The sequence below is a fragment of the Neovison vison genome, chromosome 10 (assembly GCF_020171115.1).
Source record: "Neovison vison isolate M4711 chromosome 10, ASM_NN_V1, whole genome shotgun sequence".
Classification (NCBI taxonomy): Eukaryota; Metazoa; Chordata; class Mammalia; order Carnivora; family Mustelidae; genus Neogale; species Neogale vison.
Genome location: NC_058100.1, coordinates 61,758,690 through 61,780,673, shown reverse-complemented (window position 1 = coordinate 61,780,673; position 21,984 = coordinate 61,758,690). Strand labels below are relative to the sequence as shown.

Below are 21,984 nucleotides of genomic sequence, written 5' to 3'. Positions count from 1 at the left end.
CCCAGCCACACAACCTGGGACATCTGAGGTCTCTGGAGTTTCTAGGCTGGTTCCTCGTCCTATGAAAGCCCTGCATGCATGTGGCCCAGTGTGATCTCAGCGAAAGGACATTCTGAGACAGAAGATCAGTGGGGGTCGTGGGTTCTCGGGGCTGGAAGGAGGAGCAGGTGGATGTGGGGTTTTCGAGGAGAGAGAAACTGCTCCGTGACATTGTCACGTGGATGTGCATGACCGTAGCTTCGTCCAAACCCACAGGAGGTGCATCACCAGGAGCGACCCTGCCATATACCATGCATGTGAACTGCTGGGACAGGGATCTCCTGCTTTCCGGAAGCTTGCCACCTGCATCAGAGCAGTGACAGCTCTCTTCATAAAAGCAGCGTTCCCCTTTGGATTTGCTCCCATTAGTGGAAACAGGAACGAACACACATCCTTCCGAAAAGCCGAGTGGACTAACGCAACTGTCCGAAAGCAGGGGCTATGCTTCGACTTCTGCCATTTCAGCTTAAGAAAGGTTTCAGAGAGCGAGGGGAACCTGTGCCGGGTCCCCCAGGGCTCCTCCGTGGTCACATGCCGGCCATGGAAGCGCAGGACAGAATAACCAGAGAAACCGCGCACCATGGGACTCATTACTTTCTACTCAATTTTCCTGTAAAAGAAAAGCTGCTCTGAAATATACAGTCAATTATAAAAAGTACCGAAATCTGCATGCACACGGACAGCCTAGCCGGGGAAAGGGGCTGACGTAGGAGAGAGCCACAGGACGAGCACACAGCACACACTTCCCCGAACGTGAAGAATCTGTGGCCAGCTCAACCTGGTAGCCGGTCTGGGCCTGCAGTTGGCTCCTGGAGGGGCTCTGGGTGGCCCAGGGTGGCATCTCGTCCCCGCCCTCCCTGATGGAGGTAAATGCAGGGTTTCTTGGTGTAGATACCCCCCCTGACTGAGCCTGAATACCAGGGGAGGAGACGGTGGTGGGGACAGAGGCAGGGGCTCAGGGGCACGAAGGTGACTCCTGGGACTGGCTCTACCAGCTGAGGGGCCTCACAGCCAGCTCAGGTTCCGGACGCACTTCCCAGCTTCAAGCAGGTTCAAGTCCCCAGGGAACCATTCTCCTTCTCCAGCGGCATCCAGGCTCCGTGCCAGCCTGGATTTCCTCCCAGTCCCACCTCTGCCTGCCCTTCCTCCCTCGCCTCGCCTGCTTTTCTCTTCTTGACCTCTGGGCCCCTAGCTCAGCCCAGCTCTCCTGCCCCTCTGCCACACACCTGCTGCTCCCTCCGCCCCCAGGGACCCCCCACTGCCTCCAGCATGGCAGCCTCTCTGAGCACCTAGGCCTGAGTGGGCGTCCCCTGCGTCCCAACTCCCAGTCGGCACTCGCCCATTTAACAGCCCACATCCACTGGCCCGGAGAGCTGAGACAGGGCTGGCACACAGCGGGTCCTTAGCAAACGCTTCTCATTCCATCAGGTTCCATCCTCTATTCCTGGCATTGAGGTTTCTGTATCCTGCTGTCTCGGAGGACTGGGGACCAGCATTCCCAGGGCACTGGATACACTGATGTGCAGGCAGGGCAGGTGGCCAGGCCACACCTCGGGCCCCTCAGAACCGTGAACAGCAGATACCCAGGGATTCCCAGCCCAGCAGAGAGACAGTGCTCTGCCTGCCACGGCTGCGTGGATGCCACATGCTTCACGTTAAGTTTGATTAGTTCAAGGCCATTGTGCTCAGGACCTGCCACCCCTGCCAAGCGGTTGTGCTCTCCCTGGACCTATTCTGCCTGCTGCTCGACCATGCATCTTTACTGTGGGCTTGGCCCTTTATCACCTTGGGAAATGGATGGGCCTTAACTTTTATGCCCTCAATCCAAGACAGACTATAAAATTAGGGAGGCAGTGTTTATGTTAAACTACGGGGCTGCCCGTGGAGGTGATCTGTGTCCTTTGGAGTCCTCAGGGAAATTCCCAAGGCTGTCCTGCCCTCCCTGAGCTGAAGCTTCCAGAGCATTCTGAGAATCAGACACCTTCCCCTTCATGGAAGCCTCAGCATATAGAAGCCAGGGAGGGGCTCCTGAGGGGTTGGGTCCAGGGAAAGGGGCATTCGACTTTTCTGCCCACCCACTGGGGGCACCCCCGGCACGATGCGCCTGCAAGCATTCTCAGGGTCACGGAGACCCAGGCAGGTGAGAGGTGCCTGGAAATGAGCCATGTGATAGCCTCACCCATGCTCAGCAACAGGGAGAACAGCCATTGCTCACCAACACCTGCTGGGTGTGCGCCCGGTGCTCGCTGCCCTCGCCACCGCTCACCAACACCTGCTGGGTGTGCGCCCGGTGCTCACTGCCCTCGCCACCGCCCAGCAGGGAAGGCCAAAGGGGAGCCAGCTCTTACTTCCACATCAGGAGACAGAGGCCCCAGGAGGCAACCCGTCATCCAAACACCCAGCGCGTTAGTGGCAGAGGCAGGACTGGAGGTGGGGAGGTGGCCGCGACCAAGCCATGCTGTCCCATGATGTTGTGCTGTCCCCATGGGGACACCGGGCCCTGGGGTGTGGAGGGCAGCAGCACAGGAGCGCGAGGGGCATCTGGACCCAGCAGGTGGGGCCGCAAGCCTCAGACTCCCCACTGGCCTGGGCCTGCTGCGTGGCCAGGGAGTGGGAGGCCGTCTCGTGCGGCTGCCAGGACAGGCGCAAGCTGGTGGGGAAGGCTCTGAAGGGCACACACCAGCAAGTCAAACTTCGCAATTAAAACAAGCCTCATGGCAGTGAAGTGTGAGGATGTCCTGGGACGTCGGCTGGACTTGCAGCAGAGAACTCCCCTCTGGTTCCTGGAAACCGGGGGCACCATGGGCAGACCACAGGCAGTCGGGGCTCTGGGCTGCAGGCTCCGGCCTCAAGAGCCTCCTTCCCCCAGGGCAGAGTGCGGAGCTGGGAAGGGTGCTCTCCCCACCCCGGGACCCCAGCCTGATTGCCGACAGGTCCCCAGGGTGTCAGAGTCAGAGGGCCTTCCCGAACTTTCATGTGAAGCCAGGACCAGGACGTGTGGGGGATGTCGTAAGGCATTTTCTCCTGCCACATAACCTCACTGAGATGAGAAGTCACAGCAAGCAGCATTTGTGGGCGAGACTACAGCCAGAAGCTAAAGGGACTGAGGGGGTCCAGGGGATCCCGTTAGACTGAGACCGAGGAGCAGGCATCTCTTTGCAACCGGCTGCTACACTTTCAGCACAGTTGCCGCTGATGCCCGGATGTGTGACTACCCAACTCCAGGTGCAGGGGATGGGGGGTACCTGTGCTCAGCTGACAGGGGTCGGGGGGCTGCTCGCTAGTTTGGGAGGAGAACACCTCCCAGAAGGAGGCAAGGCCAGACCTGCCCCCTTCCCACCTGCCCTCTTCTAGAAAGTGAGGGGCCTGCCAGCTGGTCTCAGAGACATGCCCTCCACTTGGGGGTGGTGAGGAGGCTCGAAGAGAGGACAGGTACAGGCATGGGGAAGGCCTGGGCCCTGGGGCAGCTGCCTGGAGGAGGCAGCCCACAGTGGACCCTGGCTCCCCCAGCCGCCTACGCCCTCTGCTTCCTGGTGGGCAGGGTGACATTTAAGCACAAACACTCATGAAAACCAGCTCGATCTGTGTACCTTGTGGTGCAAAGTTGTGCAGAAGTTCTCGTAATTAAACGCTGTTCCTCGTGCATGCAATGCTCCCCCCTCCCCAGGCCAGCTCAGGAGCCCCTCGCAGCCACTGCCTCCAGCCCGGGTTTTCAGGGTCACCGCCCCTCCTGGGCCTGCCCTGCTCCACTATGAAAGCCAGGCTTCAAACTGTCATGTTGTTAACTTTCAATCAGTCTGTGTCAGGATAAAACTGGATTAGACCAAGCTTCCAGCTCGGTGCGCTGATGATGGAGAATTTTATGGATCAGAGTTTTATCTCTATTTACCCACAGCCCAGAGGAGGGCAGACATCAAATCCACAGATCAGCATGTTCGAGGAGACGTTTCTGTATCATTTTCTCAGAAACAGCGGCAGTGGGCCTGGGGGTCCTCCCGGCAGAGGCGCACGGCCCTGGAGTGGGAGGGAAGCGGGGGAGTGCCCTGGGCCGGGAGGCCAGCCTGCACACTTCGCACACGAAACAGAAAGAAAAAAAAACCCAGCCTCATACTTTATTTGGAGGAGGAGCAAGTTTACAGAAACAGGTTCTGTTTTGGAAAATAAACATATGGCTGCATTCTGGGAGTGGGAGCAACATCGTAACAGGCGATGGGAGGGGACTTGCAACTCTCGAGACACACGGTCAAGGGACACCTTGAGATGCCAAGCTGAATGCTGCCTTGTAATCCTGTCCACCAGGAGACACGTCCGAGCACATCCGACCGTCCACAAAGTCCCGAACACGAGACACCCAGAGCACGGTGGTGCACCAGCCCGTGACACAGAAAATGACCGTGTTTCACCAAAGGACGGCTCAGGGCTGCTCAACTGCACTTGTGGACGAGGTTGCAGGAAGTAGAGTCTGCCTGTGTCCTTCCGTTCCTCTCTCACACATCCAGTACTGTGTCGGATTAAGGAAAAGCCCCCACGTGCCCCAGAGCCTGCCACACGGCAGCCGTGTTGCGTGGAGCAGACTGCAGGGCGAATCGGCGGGGGACATGCTTGCAAAGGCGGCAGGCAGTGGCCGCAGCACAAGTCACGGGATGCGGGGTCCAGGGGACATGTGTGGAGCCGCCCCACTCTGCAGCAGGGACAGCCAGACCCCTTCACCAGAGGTGAAGACCCCCCTGGTCGCTGCTCCCCGAGAGTGCCCACCACAGCATTGAGCCCAAGATGGATGATACGAGTCACGGTCTCCGTGTAGGTGAGCTGGAAACCCTCCCACGGCCCCACAGTCCGTCCCCTGGGGCCTCACTCCAAGGGGCGCAGCTCCCATCCCTGCAGGGCAGGAGAATCTTTGCGGCGTTGCTGGTCACGGGTCTTCTTCCATTAGCGGGATCTCTGTGAGAGGACAGACAGTTACTAACTCAGCCGCAAGCATCAGGGATTAAAAGCTTGACTACAATATCAATGATTCCTGGTGTCAGTGAAAAGAAAATGTTAAGTTCTACACTTATCGGTTAATAATCACAGAAAACACTCCTCTGGTGGAAAATCTTACACCTAGCTCATGAAAAATGAAATGTTGAAAGACTTGAACCATGTGCCCTTCGGAGTCAAGTCGGATGAAAAGCAGGATGTGGGGACACAGGGACAGCGGGCATGCAGGAGAGAAGCCATCTCCGGGCAGCTATGGCCACCGGCGGCGGGACAGATGCTCCTGCGTGCACTGTGTGCTGTATGCCTCCCCAGGGACACAGCTGGGTCTCTCTCTTCCCCATGAGCTGTGAGCGGCCAAGCACACATGCCTGTTAGCTCCCGCCTGCTGAGAGCGCCCCTGGTGTATAAGGCTTCTCCGGGGCTGCCCTACTGTACACACCCATCCCCTGCTCATGTGCGTGGTGACCGTCTCTGAGCGCCCCCAGAGCCCTGTCCAAAGCAGGAACAGGGAAGGATGCATCCTGGTTCTCGTGGAGACTATGAAACCAAGAACTGGCCCCGCAGCCCTCCCACTCTGGATGGCAGGGACACACGCAGGGAGAGCGACAAGCAGCGGCTCAGGCGGCAGAGAGGCCTGGCGCCGGGTGCGGGGCCAGCACTCACCATCTGCAATGTCGATACCCGGACTGCTCGACGCCGTCTCTCCTGTCGTGCCAGCCCCCGTGTCCACGCCGTCAGGGTGCGTGCCCCCCAGGCACACAGCAGGTGAATACAGACTCTGGAGCAGCTCAGAGGAGGCTGAGCCGCTGTCACAGGCTTCTGACCCCCCCGTGCCCATGTCCATGTCCCCTGAGCCGGGGTATGCTGGGGGGCTTTGGTCGTCCACTGGCAAGGGGCAGCCCTGGCCCACGGAGGCCAGGTACCCTGGACCTGACGCCCTTACACCTCCATTCACAGCCTCGTCGTAGGATGGAAGCATGACAGGCACACCGTCCACCACCACAAAGTCCGGGTCACTGCTGGAGCTCCGCGGGGGCCCCCTGGGTGAAGGAAAGCAGTGTCCACAGATCAGACAGCACATCCCCTGAAGGGAGGCCACCAGTGCCCTCTGTGCCCCCGACGGCCACGGAGCCTACATGGAGCTCCTGCGGAAGGACCAGCCTCCTTCCTGGGCCCTCTCTGGCCCACGGCAGCGCTCTGTCCCACGGCCACACTCCGCCTGCAGCGTCCTCCTCGGTCTTGGGCCCCTGTGCCCCCTTGGGGTTCCTCCTTCCCATCTCTGGCCTCCGTCTACTGGGCCCCCAGAGGACCCCTTGTGGAGTCTGCTGGGCATAGAAGACGCCACACACTGACAGGAAACCAGGACCCTGTGCCCCACCAGGGAAGGGACCCCCTGTGCTACTGAGGCCATTTTGCTCACAGTTTTAGTCAAAGGGATAAGAGGAAAGCTCTGAGACTTCCCTCACTGCCTGACCGGTTGGTTATGTGGGCCCAGCTCCAACCCCCGACCCAGCAGTCTCCTGATCAGAGCCACATGGGGCCACCGGCAGGGGCCGTGTTCTCTGTGGGAGCCGGGAGGGTCCCCCATGTGGCTCCAGCTGCTGGCCTTGCCCCTGCACATTCTGTCATCCCACAGGCCCCGTCTGACCACCTCTCTACACCTCTCTGGTCCCCATGGGGCCCCAGTGGCTGCAGGCGGCCAGTGGACTGGCTCCTCTGTGGGGCCCCCACGCGAGTGCTGCCACCAGGACTAGACCAACCGGGAAAGAAGATGGGCGGCCGGCGGGCAGACCCTCGTTGCAGTGCTGGCAGCAGGGGCTCCGAAGCCCAAGGAAATGCCGAGTCTGGATGCAGCACTGGAGGAGGGCAGTGCCAGGCCCAAGTCTGCAGAAACGTGGGGTGCACTTCCAGAGAGTGAGAAGCAAGGCCCATGCTCCCGAAAAACAAGGTGGGGATGAAAGACGAGCTCACCGCCAGCCCTCGAGAGCCGCTGGCTCTTGTCTTGGTGCCCAGGATGAGCCAGTCCCCTTCCTCCGGGGCGTGCCCTGTCCACGGCCCCCACAGCGCTCAGCCCCTCCATGCGCTGGTTGAGCAGCTCTCCTGGGCCCACCCGTGCACCCCAGGAGGAGTCTGTCCTGGGCTTGCTCTGAGGAACGTGGTCTTCTACCCGGACAGCAGAGCGCGGTTTTTCCCAAACCAGGGAGTTCTCTAAGACAGAGATGCTCACACGGAAGAGTCTGGGGTCACCTTACAGACCCCTTGTGGGGCAGGTGCCCTGAAGCCCCTCTCGGGGACGAAGAGCAGGAATGACTGTCCCGGACTCCCCTGGAGGCAAGGGAGGGAGGTGATTCATCAGAGACTCCTTCTCCACTACCAGCGCCCCCTTTGATGGGTGGCACACACCGCTCTGGGGGTGACAGTGTCCCATGTGCGAAGACAGATGTTTTCTGGAATTGAGAATTCCCCGCGGGGAGGCCAGCAAGGGCACAGGAGCCCCAAGACGCTCAGGACTCCGTGGAGGGAGGTGGCTGGAGGCAGCTGGTGTCAGGGAGGGTGGCCAGGGCACTGCCGTCTGCCTCCGGATGGCCACACACTCATTGCTGGCTCTCCCGGCAACGTCTCCTCCCAGGAACGAGGCCGGCAAGCAGCTATGGTGATGGCCCTGTTGTCGCGGAGGAGCTGGTATACTTGCTTCCCGGTGAACTGCTCTTCTGTGATGGCCATGGGGACAACAGAGGCCCGAGCCCCAAGCATCTCCGAGCATGGGTGGGGCAAGGACTAGCAGGTCCTGCCCCTTCCCCCATGCCTCACCCAGAACCAGGTCGCCCTCCGGAGACTTCCAGACAGGCTGTTCTTGAATCTCTGCTGCGTCACACATCTTCACAGCATCTCCTAATTAGGTCCATGACTTTATCCTTCCTGTGGTCCCCGTGCACATTGCGGGGATGGGAATGGGGTCGCGGGGGGCCCTGCATGATGGCAGTCCCGACTCTGTGTACCCCTTCACCATACCCCACAGCTCCTGGGGTTCACAGGGAGGTGGGAGAGAGGGAGGCGAGTCCCGTCCGGCACACATGGCCCCAGACACCTGCTCCCAGTCTCCCCCATCTGCCTGGCCTGACCCCGGACCTTCTGTGCTCACCACCACCACCCCCGCCTCCCCCGCCCCGAGGCACCAGAGCCCAGCGCTCACCTAGTGGGGAAGTGGGCCTTGAACTTGGTCTGGAACATCCTGGCCAGGATGACGAGCAGCAGCACCAGCAGCACGCTGGTCGCCGTGAATGCCACGATCTTCCACGTGGTCAGGAGGGTCTCATGGGCGCTGGGCCATGTTTGCTCTGCCAGGGAGAGAACAGAGTGGCGTGTGAGCCCTCGGGACTGGGGTGGCCATGTGTTCCTGTGCTCGATGATCTGGGAAACAGCATGCTTATCACATGCGTCTGGGGGCTCCCTACATCCAGAATCCATGGCCCACGCTCCTTTGGCACTGTGGCCTCTGCTGGTGCCCACGGACCCTCAGGGGCATGTTCTCCATGGGGCTGAGAGCGGGCGCCCAGCCGGAAACACTCCTGCCTCTCTGGAGGGGAAGGGTGAGTCCGTCTCCCCAGGGAAGTGAGCTTGCAATGCATCCCAGAAAGGCTGAAGAAAGGGACAGAGGGATGCAGGGTGAGCGTGCCATGGCCCTCGTCCTCCACCACCTCTGGCCTTCAGCACACCTGCAAAAGGGGCAGCTGACTACCTTCCAAGGCACTTCCAACCCCCGCAGCTCAGACCGCCCTATCTGCCCCCTACCATCCTCCCTTGCTGCCGTCACCTCCGAACACATCATGCTTGGACTCCCACTGCCATCCAAGGGCCTCCAAGGGCCCCGTGTCATGAGGCGCTGCCCCCACAGACAATGGCCATCACTACTGCTGTGGCAGGAAACGCTGGGGCAAGTGGGCAGGGGTGGGCGTGCGGGACACGGTGGGAGGCGGAGTGCCTGGTCTCTGTCTCCCACTCACTACCCTGGACTCCTGAGGCCAGTGATTCACTCTGCGCCAAGAAGCACCAGTGTTTGCAAGGGTCCTGGGCGTTCATCTGTGAGACCAGGTGTTCCCTGAGATGCCATCCTCCGGGTTGTGACACACGTCCTCACACAGGAGAGGACGGCTGGGTTTGGGTTACACAGGAGAGAACGGCTGAGGTCCCTGCCCCCGGGAGGGACAGGCTGGGGGCAGACAGAAGCTGCTGTCCCTCCTCCCCGGGGACGGGCACACACGGACAGGGGTCTCTGCACTGTGTCCCTGACCCTGGCACTGGAGAGGGCACATGGCCGGTGGCCACCGAGCACGGCATGGGCCAGGTGGTCCATGCTTACCTGACTGGATGCAGTAGACCTGGTAGGAGGGGAACCACTGCCCATACTGGCACGTGATGTACTTGTAGTCGCTGGTGAGGCTGTAGCCGGCGTCGCAGGAGAACTCCACCACAGTCCCGTGGCTGTAGCGCTCACAGGGCCGCGGGTGGCAGACGAAATCACCATGAGTCACTGTTGGAGGCAGCGGGCACACTGGGGTGACAGGGAGAAGAGCAGCATCAGCACCATGGCCCGCCCGCTGGCCGGTCACCACGCACATCCAGCAGGAAGGGGCGTCTGGACGTGCACCACCAGACCTCTCCCCCATAGGGTCACCGGGAACCTGCTAAACACACTGAGCACAGGCGGCCAGCGCCGGCAGCCCCTGGTAAAGCAGAGCGTCGTCTCCCACAGCGGAGAGCATGCGTGTCTCGGGCACGGCATCGAGAGACTGTGTTAATGACACGTGTCACCTGCCCAAAAGCCAGGTTGGTGAGATTAGCGTATTTACAGAGGAAGCCCGTATGACAGGAGCAGCGAGCCCCAGTCTACTCCTCTGCTGCGGCCACCATGGGGGCTGTCCACCTCCCCGGGTGTCCCCATCCCGATCCCCACGGGCCCTGCAGGGGGCGCGGGTGGTGTGGGAGGAGCCTGGGTCCTGGGCTTGGCTCGGGCCAACCTAACCTCACGGAGGTCACACAGCCTCTCCCGGCCTTGACGCTCTTCCCAGTACAGTGAAAGCTTATCCTACCCTCCGTGATTTACGGTTTCTCTAACTCTTCTATTTTCCATTTTAGGAGAAAGAAATCATCATTTTCAGTTTCTTCTCAGGACTCAGAGCTGCCAATCTGCTTAAACATCCCAGGAGACACAGCACAGGCTCTATGGGGGCTGCTTCACATCTGCATCCGCGGAAGCTCACCACCCAGCCCACGGGAGCCCCCACATGCAGGCCATGTGTGCAGGGAGCCCCAGGGCCGACCAGAAAGATGGGTCCCTGGGCACAGAGCCGCTCGCAGGCGTGGGGTTGAGAGGCCCCTTCACACCCTCTTCCAGGCCTGCCAACAACAGGCAGTGAGATCTGCCAGGCTCTTGGCGGAGATGGGGAAGCAGAAGCTCACGGGACCCTGCCTGGCTGCTGAGTGGCCTCTCACCGCTGAGCCTTCGTGTCCTCACCTACAGGACAGGAGAGTCTGGGGGCTGTTCTGACATCATGTGAGTGGGCAGCCAGGGCCAGCCAGGAGCCAAGAAGCTAGAGAGAGGAACGCCCGCGGGGACTGCTAACACGCTGACAGAGAGCGGCAGGACCCCCGCAGTGCAGACACATGTGGTGGTCCTGCTGCTGGGTCCCCAGCAGAGGCTGGAAGTGGCCTGCAAAGGCCGGAGCCCAGGGAGACTCAGACACCACCCGGGATGTCCTAGGGCACAGGGGTTGGGACCCCAGGGCCAACCTCCCCACTGGCCCAGCCTGCAGTCTCTGAGCAGGGGCCTGGGAGAGGCAGCCTGCAGGGTAGGGCAGGTCGCGGCTGGGGCCTGAGGTTGCAGGAGCCAGCAGGCAGGGTCAGGAATACTGCCCCGACTTGGAGGTGGAGGAGTGACGGCCGCCTTCCCAGAGCAGCCCAGGGGAACATCCACATCTGCGGTGAGATCAGCCTACCTGGGACCTCCACCTGTGTCCACCCTCCAGTGAAACCCTACAGCACTGTGCCCAGGGGAGGCCCTTTCCATGGTCAGGGACACATGGGCCCATGGGATTCTTTCCCAGCAGGCACTCCAAGCAAGTTCCAGAGACACTAGGATCGGAAACTACCAGAATGTTCCCTAGGCCCAGGGAGCCATGGTCACGGCAGGACTTCCTGGCCTTGGTCTCAAGGACAAAGGACTACCCCTATCACTGCATCAACCCGGACGCATAGGGTCCCACAACGTGTTACAGAATGACGAAGCTGAACAGATGAACCATCCAGCAGGGAAACCGAGGCAGCGTGGCGCAAAAAAGCATGGGCTATGGACATTCCCAGAGTTGCGTGCAAATCACAGCTCCGAGCTGACAAGCTCTGGCATGCTGGGCAGCTCGTCTGAGTGTTTGGGGTTTTAGCTTCATCACCCATGTAATGAGGGGAACAAGTGATTCCTCACCCCTCGGGTGCCCGTGAGGACTGGCAGGAGCACGGAAGCAGCAAGACACAAATGCCCGGAGTGGCCCAGCTGGGCACCACCAGGTCCTGATGTAGCTGGGACACCCTCCCCCACCCCACTGGCGTGCACATACTCTGATGTGTCACAGCCGCATCTGCTCTGAGGCCACGTGTGAGCCACCCCCTGGCAGAAGCCTCAGTCCCAACACCAGCAGCAGGTGCAGACGCACGCGCCCTGAAAAGGAAGTGTTTCCCTTCACAGCTTGCAGCATCTCTGACAATCGAGCCTGAGTAACCGGGAGCTTTGGGGCAAGGAAGCCCCCCGCCTGTGCGCTGTCAGGAGCCAAGATGGACAACGGAAGCATTAATTATAATCCAGCCCTTCCCCTCCATCCCCCGAGAGGCAGATGCGTCCACATGGACAGGCAGCACCCACCACAGGGGCCTCATGCACATGGCAAGCTTTGCAAACCACCCACAGGTTTCCTGAAACTCTGCTGATCAAAGAGCAACCACAGACCCAGAGCTCCTGCTGGTCCACCCGCTGGGACACAGAACCCACGGTGGTGGGAACAGAGACTCTTCTGGAAGGTAGCTTCCCTCCATAGCTCGTACAGCTCCAGAAATCATGAGCTACAGGCAAGGACTTTGTGAGCCTTGGGGTTGGGACATCAGGTGGTTACAGGCTCTGCTGAGACAGCCGACACAGCATCCCCATGTCATGCACGAGGGGGTGAATGGGGCCAGGCACGAGGGAAAGGAGCAGGAGAGACAGGCTGTGGGTGGACTGAGCCTGCCGGGAGGTCCATGTGTCCCAGTCCCTTGTGTGGATGATGTGGGGACCCTGGGCCGAGGATGCCCCAACAGCAGGTAAGGCATCACTTCTGGGTCTGTTACGTGGGTCCGTGGGGGAGACTCGTGTCTGAGTCACAGATTGAGGTGGCCCTCCCGGTGTGGGGGCATCATCATCATGCAAAAGGCCCAAACAGAATGGAGCAGAACGGCAAAGAGGGAGGAACTTGCTTTTTCTGCACAGCCTCTCCTGCATCCTTGGATGCTGGGGCCACTGGTGCTCCACCTCCAGACTTGGACTGAATCACAGCAGAGGCACACCAGGACCTCGGGCTCACAGATGGCACATTGGTGCCTCCTGGGATGTCCTGGTTGCCACAATCTCTTGCATGTGCATGAGCATGCACACACACACGGTAGATTATACGCACTGTGACCACAGATGTGTACACAGTACATGCATATGCACATCTGTTCCAGGGTCACGGGCAAAATACAAACATATACACAGGGGTTACATATATACCGTATATACACACACGCGTGCTAGGATTCAACATGTGTACACAGGCACACATGCACGGATGGTATCCACATACCGTGTGTGTATGTGTAGTGATTACGTGTATGTACATAGTAGGCAAACACACTAGGATTCCACGCATCACATACACAAACACAATCACAGATATACACAGTAGTGCACATGTGCACGCATCCTGCTGGGCCTGCTTCTCTCCAGAGCCCTGACACCACGGTTTGGCCACATGAGTCTCCAGCCACACCCCAACTCCAAAGGTCAGATTCACTCCAGCAAATGGAGATAGGAAACCGCCAGGGCCCCCCTGAAGACTCAGCTGTTGTCTCCCTATTGTGCCCCAGAATTGCAGGCAGGCCTGGAGCTCCTTCCCCTGGGGCAGTCGGACAGCCAGGAGAAGCTGCCGTCAGCGAAGCCTGACCACCACCTTGGCCGCAATGTAGCCCAGGCGAGAGGTGCTCTTGGTGCAGGATGCCTGGGAGAGAGCAGGCTACAGGGGAGCAGCTGGTCTCCACCATGGCCCATGGGACCGCAGCCCAATGCAGGCACCCTGACCATGTGCTTCTAGTCCACAACACGAGAAACCAATGAGAAATGGCTGTAGCAATCTGACCTTCAAGTTGACCTTGTTGTAACATCCAAGAGTGTTTTCCATTTCTTTCTTTCTTTTTTTTTTTTTTAAAGATTTTATTTATTTATTTGACAGACAGAGATCACAAGTAGGCAGAGAGGCAGGCAGAGAGAGAGAGAGGAGGAAGCAGGCTCCCCACTGAGCAGAAAGCCCAACGTGGGGCTCAATCCCAGGACTCTGGAATCATGACCTGAGCGGAAGACAGAGGCTTTAACCCACTGAGCCACCCAGGCGCCCCTGTTTTCCATTTCTATTAAAATACAATTTTAATACCATCATATCTAATCATCTAAAGGGGAACGTCTAACAGGTCTTTGTTTTTCTGTTTTCTCTATAACCCATGTTTATCAAGTATTATACAGCGATCGGTCTATACTGTGTTAGAAAACAGAAACCAAGCCGCTGATTCCCTCAGTGTGGGCAAATGAGCAGCTCGGGCACCTTCATCACTGCACAACGAACACACAATGCCCACAGAGCAGGGAGGAGCTGGTTACAAGTACTGCTGGGGGGAACGTCCTGGCAGAGGGCCAGGCACAGGACAGGGCCAGCGGGGCCAGGAGGAGTGGCAGGAATGGTGGCTCCAGGTCCAGAGAGGGGGTGGAGGGGTGGGTGGGCAGGAAGCCCAGGGTCTGGCCTGTGTGTGCTGTGCACTCGGGGAACAGGGACAGGCACCACCATGTGAGATGGCCCACCGGGAGCAGGGACGGGCACTGCTGCATAAGACAGCCCGTCGGGGGCGGGAATGGGTACCCCTGAGAGAGATGGCCCGCTGGGAACAGGGTCAGCAGCACTGAGGCTGTTGTGTGGCTCAGGCCACACCCAGGTGAGGAAGGAGGGGCCTGGCCCAGGACTGGGGCAGTGACCATGAGGAACACAGGATGGGACAGACATCAGTCTGTTCACGCAACAGGACTGCTGAGGGTTGGAGTCTGGTACCGAGGGTGCCTCCCAGATTTCCGACATTCCGTGCCTGATAGTGGAGCTACTTGCCAGGAAGGGCTGTCCTGGTGGGTTTGCTCATTGCTGGAAAGTGGGCACCAAGGTCCGGCTTTGCCCGGGCTTGTCTCAGCTAAGGGGAGAGTGTCCATGTGGGATGGGGCAGCTGTGGAGAACGTCCACGGCTCACCTGAAGCTCTGGACTCAGAGCAGAGAAATAAAACCACAGCATGGGGCAAACTCCCCTCAGGAGGGAGGGTTCCAGTCCAAACGCTGGAATCAGTCGGGGGCACAAGAGTGGTTGAGTGGATAGCCCATCACGGGAGCCAAGGAAGGAGAGCACTTTGGAGGAGGGTGGCTCCCAGCAAGTAAGAAAGCTGGGAGCAGAAAAGCAACACCTGACTTGGCCACACAGAGCCCCTAGAAACCTCAGCAGAGGGGATGCTATTTAGGACTAAGCTGAGGGGGCGACACGGGTGGGTGCGGACGGTGCTCAGAGATCCCGGATGCCAGTGCTCCTGGCACAGGGATGGGACAGGGGAAGTGGGTGGAAGGAAGCTCCCGAGGGAACAGACTGGCCCTCATAGGTATCCAGGGGGGAACACAGCAGAGCTATGGGTGGGCTGGTGGTGGAGGGCGAGTCCCTACAGAGGACTGAGAGGGAGGCCACCTGCAGGGGAGGCCTGGCCTGACCCTCTGGTCACCCGCCTCAGTCCCCAGCCACGGACCTGTCTCTCTCTGGGTGACAGAGGAGGACAAGCCCGTGGAGTCTGTGCCTCACAGAGCGTGCCGTGGGGATGGAAGAACGTGGGGTCTTATAGCCCGAGGCCACTAACTATTCTGAGGGTCACCCTGGAGCCGGGACAGGTACATTGCCCCGTGTGTTAGTGCTTGTCCTGCGGGAGCCAAGAGCTGCACACCAGGACCGTCCGCCTGCAGTGTGGGTGCCGGGGGGCTGCTTGCCCCAAACTGCCAGCTTGTCGCCAGGGTCAAAGCCACCCAGTGGCTGGGTCCCTGTCAGTGGAACATGAGCTGATGTGACAAATACTACGTCCAGGTTAAGCCACGAAATGGGCCAAGCCTCGGGTTGACCACAGCAGAGACGACTCCCAGGGGTCCCAAGAAATGGGCCCCTGCAGCCCGAGTGACCAGCCCACATGCACAAATGCCACCACGTGAAAATCCACTTCCACTCTGCTGGGGCCACGGAACATCTCTGGGGACACACTCCCATCCACAGCCCACCAGCACTCGCCCACCTGCCATCTGCACTGCACGTGGTCCTTGTCTCCATGTCTCTGAGCTGCACGTCAGCGGTTCCTCCATCCTACCAGCATGTGGCGTCACCAGGGAGCATGGCTTGGTGAGTCCCAACTAGGTCCTGGGCTCTGCAAGGTTTGGGGCTCCAGGGGAGTCAGGGGGGCATCCACCGTGAGGGTGCGGCCTCAGATGCTGGAAGAAGGCCCCATGCCCCCTGGTTGGCTGGCGGAAGCCAGAAGAGCCAGTGTGAGAAAGAGGTGGCCGTGGTGGCTGTGGTGGGTCTTCGCCTTCCGCCAGACACAGTACCCGAACCACCAGCTTGGGGTTCAGCAAGGAGCCCGTGGGAACACACAGCTCAGCGCCACCTGGTGGGGGTCCCAGGCAAGTCAGACCATCCTGACACCGGGGCAGCGCTGCCCCAGACCTGGAGGAAACTGTGGCAAGCTCACTCTGTGCAGGGCTGGGGAGCGTGGGGACGCAGTGGGAAAGCCGGCAGCTCCGAGGGGCCAGCGCCAATCATCTCGAGGCACCAAGCATGCTGTCTGAGCGGCGGCCTCAGGAGCAGGGGGTGCAGGCCGTGCTCAGACACACACAGCGTCACCACCTTGGCCATCAGTGGCCGGCAGGCTTCCAGTAAAGACTCCCTGTCTCCTCTGCATTTGGGTCATGATTCCAGGAAGCTGGACAGAAGACCTCCAGGCCTAAGTTCCAGCTGTTTCCAAGGGGACGCCTGAAACTTTGTCTTTTGCTCAGGGAAAGTCAGTGAATGTCCTGGAGCATGGTGTATTTTCCACTTCTGTTTTGCTGTAGCAACAAGGAAGGCCAATACATGTGTCCACCGAGGAAGCAAATGGCGGTGACAAGGCTGGGGCTCTGCTTTTCCACAGGCTGCAGGGAGCCTGGCGTCTGCTGCTCCGGTCCGAGCTGACAGATGGGTGAGGATCAGTACTGCGCAGCTGCCCTGGGCTGGGAGGGGCATCAGCTCCATGTCATCGTGGGGCCACCACACTGGGGGAGGAGGACAAAGATACACAGCACCCAGGCAGAGTGAGGACAGGTGTGCGGCTTTGTGGTAGCTGGAGTGTGAGGCGGGCAGGGGCTGAGACACAGGGCCACCGCGGGGAGCATGGGGAGGGCGCGGGGCACACGGCTTCTCTGCCCTCCTCGGCCGCAGGGATGGCTGATGGCGAGTCTGGGGCTCTGAAGAGGCTGCTCTTCCATCTCTGCAGCGACTGAGCTCCGAGGGCCTTCACCGCCGCAGGGGAGACACAAAGCACAAGAGATCCATGTGTCAGCCTCCTCGCGTCTGCAAACCTTCTCCGAAAGAGGGTTCCCTCAGGCCGGAGACCCCACTGGAACTGGGACATCTTCTCTGAAAGGGGGAGCCGGCAGAGGTACAGGATGAAGAGGAGCGAGTCCCGCAGGCGTGGGTCTGCTCTGCCCCTGGGGGCGGTCAGCCAACCCTCCCACCGTCAGACCCCACCCCAGGTCAATGCAATCAGGGTGTTGGGCCGTGTTCAGATTCTCCTTCCACGACAAAACTAGCCTACTGAGTATTCTGACCTTCAAACTTCCATCCCATCAGTGCCTTCTCATTCTTGCTACTCAGAAATCCTCATGGATGAGAAGTAAGTGCTTGCATGGTGCGCTTGCGAGCGTGGGCACGGCTCTACATTACATGCGGAAAATAAACCGCCACGTCTTCCGCTCACAAAGATGCTTCGAAGGTTTCCACGGTGTCTCCCAGCCACTGGACCATTCTGCAAGAAGTGCCCCGTGCTCCTAGCACCAGAACCAATCTGGGAAGTGCTGGCCGTGACGCTGTGGGCAGGAGAGGACACAAAGGAGCAGCCAGCCAGCAGCCAGTCGGCAGAGCAGGGGTCAGGGTGGAGAGGGCGATCCAGGACCCCCCACAGCCGCTCCATGCCCAGGTTCAAATCCTGACCAGACACAAGCCACCCCACGGCGTCCGCCTCCCCTTGTCCTGAGCCAGAGTGCCCACCACCCATGACACAGAAACGGTACCATCCGTGCAGTAGGATCTGAACAAATGAGAAAGGACACATGGGCTTTGGGTGGCTACTGTGACCGTTCATCACGTGAGGGGCAGTGAGGTCAAACGTAAGCAGAAAGCACAACCACAACTCCACAGGTACCCACCCTGAGGGACGCTGACCTCATGGACCCTGAGGGCTGCACGCACACTGCCCCACCTAATCCCAATGACCCCCATGCATGGCGGGTTCCTCGTGGCCTCACTTGCACAGGTAAGGGAAGCAGGGCTCAGCAGGGTGAGGTCATTTGCCCAAGGTCACTCAACAAATAAACCGCCAAGCTAGGATTTGACCTTAAATGAGGTTACTCTGGAGCCTCACTCCCTCCTGAGTCCTGCATGGGGGTCTCACATGTGCCCCCAGGGAAGGGTGTGTAGGCTGCCCAAGGGCAGATGTCTGAGCAGCAATTTCTTTATCTGCTGGGCTGTGGGGGGGGGCAGATCAGAGGTTGAAAGAGACAGAGGAAGAGGAGGTGGGGGAGCCCCCTTGCCTCCAGGGGCACAGCGGGTGCTGTGCGCTGGGCCCAAAGGGACACAGATCTGGGGCAGTGTTGAGGACAGGGTCCCAGGGAGGCTGGTCAATGAGCTGGGGACACCTTGAAGAAAATCTTTCCAAACTGGAAGCAGGTGGAGGGGAGACAGAGGGTGTCTGTTTCCTCCTAAGCCAAGGGAAAACACGAGCTGCAGGTTAAACTGTCCCTAAAAAAACCATGCTGGAGTCCTAAGTCCAGGCACCCGTGAGCATGACCTCCTTTGGAAACTCATCTTGCATGCTGTGGATGAAATCAGATATGGGGAGGTCCTCCTGCAGGAGGGCCAGTCCTCATTCCAGCGTGACTGGTCCCCCTGCAGGAAGGGCGGACTGCAGCTCTGGGGGGACCAGCGAGGGACGCCGAGGCCATGCTGGGAGCCGGACGAGGCAGGGAGGGGTCCTACCCTGGGTCTCAGAGGGAACATGGCACTGTGAACTCTTCCCAGATTTCCAGTTTCCAGAAAGGCGAGGACATCTGACCCTGCTGTGTAAGTCACTCGTACACAGTGCTTTGTGAACCTCAGGCGAGGAACACAAGCCGTGCTGGGCCTGCAACCGAGGTTGAGTCCCCAGGTCCCCAGGAAAGCAGCCCTCCAGACCAGGAGGGTTTCCCGACTCACATCAGCATCCTTGCAAAACAACAAGACACTGAGATTTCCTCAAAGGGCACTAAACCAGCTGCGTACCCCATAGTGGCCAGGCATAGGGGACAGGAGCAGGGCAACTGGGGAGTGGATTCCCAGTCGTCCAGCCCTCCCTGGGCTGTGTCAGCAGAAACCAGGCTGGGAAGCACTGCCTCTGGGGACAAGACAGAGTCACCCAGACTCAACACAAAGGGACCGTGTCCTGATAATGTCAGGCACGGCGTAGCCAGGTCCCCTGACACTCCTCAGCTGGGGGCGGGCTACAGAATTCTGGGCTGCCATGCTTCCTAGAAAATCACTTTTCTTCCTGAGCCAAAACAATATCCCCCGGGATAAGGTATTTGTGGTAGGAAAACACGGATGGAGGTTCACTTGTGATTGCCTTTGTTCAAACTCCAGTGACTGCCCCCTTCTCGACGCCTCTCCCCGCGCGAGGAAGACAAGTGCTGGAAACCGCATTAGAATCTCATCCATCAGGACGCACTGGCCAGAACGTAAGCCAGGCCCCCGGGAGAAGAATGAGCTGTCACTGCCACAGAAAGCTGGGTGCAATTCAGAGTCAGGCACCATCTTTTTGCAAGAACAAAACCAAGAACAATGAGAATTGCTCTTCCTGCGCAAAAAGAGGAAGAGACTATGAATGCAGGCAAAACAGTGACAGGTTCTACAGAAACAATGAAAGATTCGAAACCCTGAGATACACGCAGAAAGGTAGGACGGGTTGACCAGCCTGTCCTCCAAATGTCTAATTACTGGGGGGAAAGCAGGACCCTCTGGCAACCATCTGTGAAGAAACGTGGGGAGGGAGTGGCTCCCAAACCACCCCCAGGATATCCAGATGTTCCCAGGGCTGCCACTGCCACCTGCTGGGGGGTTTATGGCCTTCTGTGCTGCACCTGACTGCCAGAGGCTTTCCTACTCTGCAAGCAGGTTTTCCTACTTGCATGAAATACAAGTCACGGAACTTCACAGACAGCAGAGAAAGAAAGAAACTCTGCCTGGAGCAGCAGCGAATGGGGAGATATTCTGGAGTTTGGGGACAAACAGCGAGATTTTCCCATTTGTCCCAGGATGAAATTTCTGAGCACGACATGGTCGCTCCCTCAGCGTGACCGGTGGCTCAGACCCGGGGTGCAGCTTTGTGGCGGTGAGTCCCACACTCCTTTCAGTGACTGGACATATGAACAGCACAATGGAAAGTCCTCAGCTCCCACGTCTGCAAACTTCTCCAAATTCAGAGGCGGTTATAAGGCAGAGCAAGAATCATCTTGGTGACAGCCACAAGCCTGCCCTGGCCTGAGTTCCCTGGAAGGTGTGGGAATCAGACCCGTTGAGAAGCATGAGCCCCGGGAGACACTGGCGCCAGGCTCCCGCCATGGATGCATGGCTTTGCAGCAGAATGCTGGCCACTGGTCCCTCCTGGCACCCCACACCCGGGACCTCATCAGACCCACAGCGCCAGCAAGGAGGGTGTCCAGTGTCTGATTTGCTCACTGGCCAGGGATGCACCCTCAGCCCCGAGCCCTGCATCCAAGACTTTCCCCACGAAGACGTGAACGAGGGGCCTGGCTCGGGCCAGGCTACTTGCGGATGAGAGCCAAGGGAGGGAGGGCTGCAGCTGGATGGGACCCCATCCCTGGAATGGTTCGAGTCCTCCTTTGTGTCCTTTGGTTCCTATTAGGCAGAGAAGCCACTACAGGGTTCGGCCAGCTTTGCTGGCCTTTCCTGGTGCCTCTGACTTCCACGTAAATCTCTTTACTCGAATGAGGTGGGAAACCAGCTCTCAGAGTCCAGGAACGCTGCGGCGCCCACGGCCACCTGTTCCTACTGAGGCTGGAAGGCAGGCAAGGTGCTGCGAGGGGCCTCCAGCAGCTCAGGCTGCAAGACGGGCGGAAGCACGGGGCTGCCAGGCCAGGGGCCATGCAGCTCCAGGGAAAGGAGCCCAAGAAGGAGACAAGGGAGCCCAGGGACCCGGTCCTCCTGGAGGAAGCAGGACCAGGCCTTCTGGCTCTGAGTACAGAAGGACCAGTGTTTCTGGATTCAGTGTAGAAGGGGAAACAGCTAATGAGGGTTCTTGATGCCGCAGCACGGCTGGCCCCTGAGCAGGGAAGAGTGTGACCAGGAAGGCGAGGGGCTGCAGCAGCCAAAGTACTTGCTGCAAGAGAGAGGAAAACATGAGCACAGTGAGCCCGGGAAACGCTGGAGCACCCCTGCGATCGCCCGGCGGGGACGCGAGAGCCAAGCGTGGACACCAGTACCACGATGACCAACAGCTGCTTGCGAACAGTGAGCAAGACTGCTTGTGCTCTGCATTTCCTCCTGAGAGGAAGGCCGTGCTGGGATCACGCCGTACCTGGCACAGGCACTTCCAATACCAGCAAACGCGATGACACAAGGGGCTAAGGTAAGCGCCAGGGAGCCTCGCACATTCTCAGTGCCCATGCCACTCCCACGGGCTCCGCGAGCCGAGGTCATCTGCTCACGGGGCAGCGAGAGCCCCAGCCAGACTCTCTTCCAGGCCAGGACGCACGTTTGTCTTCACAGAACACGGATGAATCTCTCATGTTTGAGAGTAAGACCTAAAAATGCTGTCAGACTTTAATCTAGGCCGGGTTCCTAACGAGGACTCTAAGTTAACCTGCTCACACTCTGGCAGGCTAGCTGCCGAGGACACGGGCTGAGACGGCCGGTGACTTCGCTCTCTGGCCTCAAGGTCCTTGGGACGTGGAACCAGAGGAGCAACGCACGCTTTACTGCAGCAAAAGCTCTTCCTGCGAGCAAACCTGAAGTGGAAGCGCGGCGTGTGGATGAGAAGCACAGAGCGTTGGCGTGGGGGTACAGGGACACAGCCCAGTCCGGCCACTGCTTTCTGGGGAGCCCCCAGACCTCGGGGTGTCTAGGCGGGAGGCCGGAGCCTGAGCCCGTGTTACCTGGCCCCGTGGAAACCTTTTATATGCAGGAGAGAACACAAGAGAAGGGTGCAGGCAGGCGAGCAGATAAAGCAGAAACCCTCTGTCTTCCCTTGAGCCAAAGCCCCATGGCTGCACTGGGGAGAAAAGAGAGAAAAAAAGCACTCACTGCTCTTCTTCCTCTTCTGAT

General features: G+C 59.4%; 1 protein-coding gene across 2 annotated transcripts in view; it reads right to left on the bottom strand.

Annotated features, from left to right (window-relative positions):
• Positions 1-4,137: 4,137 nt before the first annotated feature.
• The window catches only part of SUSD4 (sushi domain containing 4), an 84,112-nt gene continuing 66,265 nt past the window's right edge, over positions 4,138-21,984 (bottom strand). For both annotated transcript variants that reach the window (XM_044267440.1, XM_044267441.1), the window contains 4 exons: positions 9,380-9,571; positions 8,213-8,357; positions 5,683-6,059; positions 4,138-4,980 (listed from right to left, as the gene is read on the bottom strand). In XM_044267440.1, the coding sequence (XP_044123375.1) occupies positions 4,952-4,980; positions 5,683-6,059; positions 8,213-8,357; positions 9,380-9,571 (743 nt within the window). In that variant the 3' untranslated portion in view covers positions 4,138-4,951. The remainder of the gene's footprint in view (positions 4,981-5,682; positions 6,060-8,212; positions 8,358-9,379; positions 9,572-21,984) is intronic.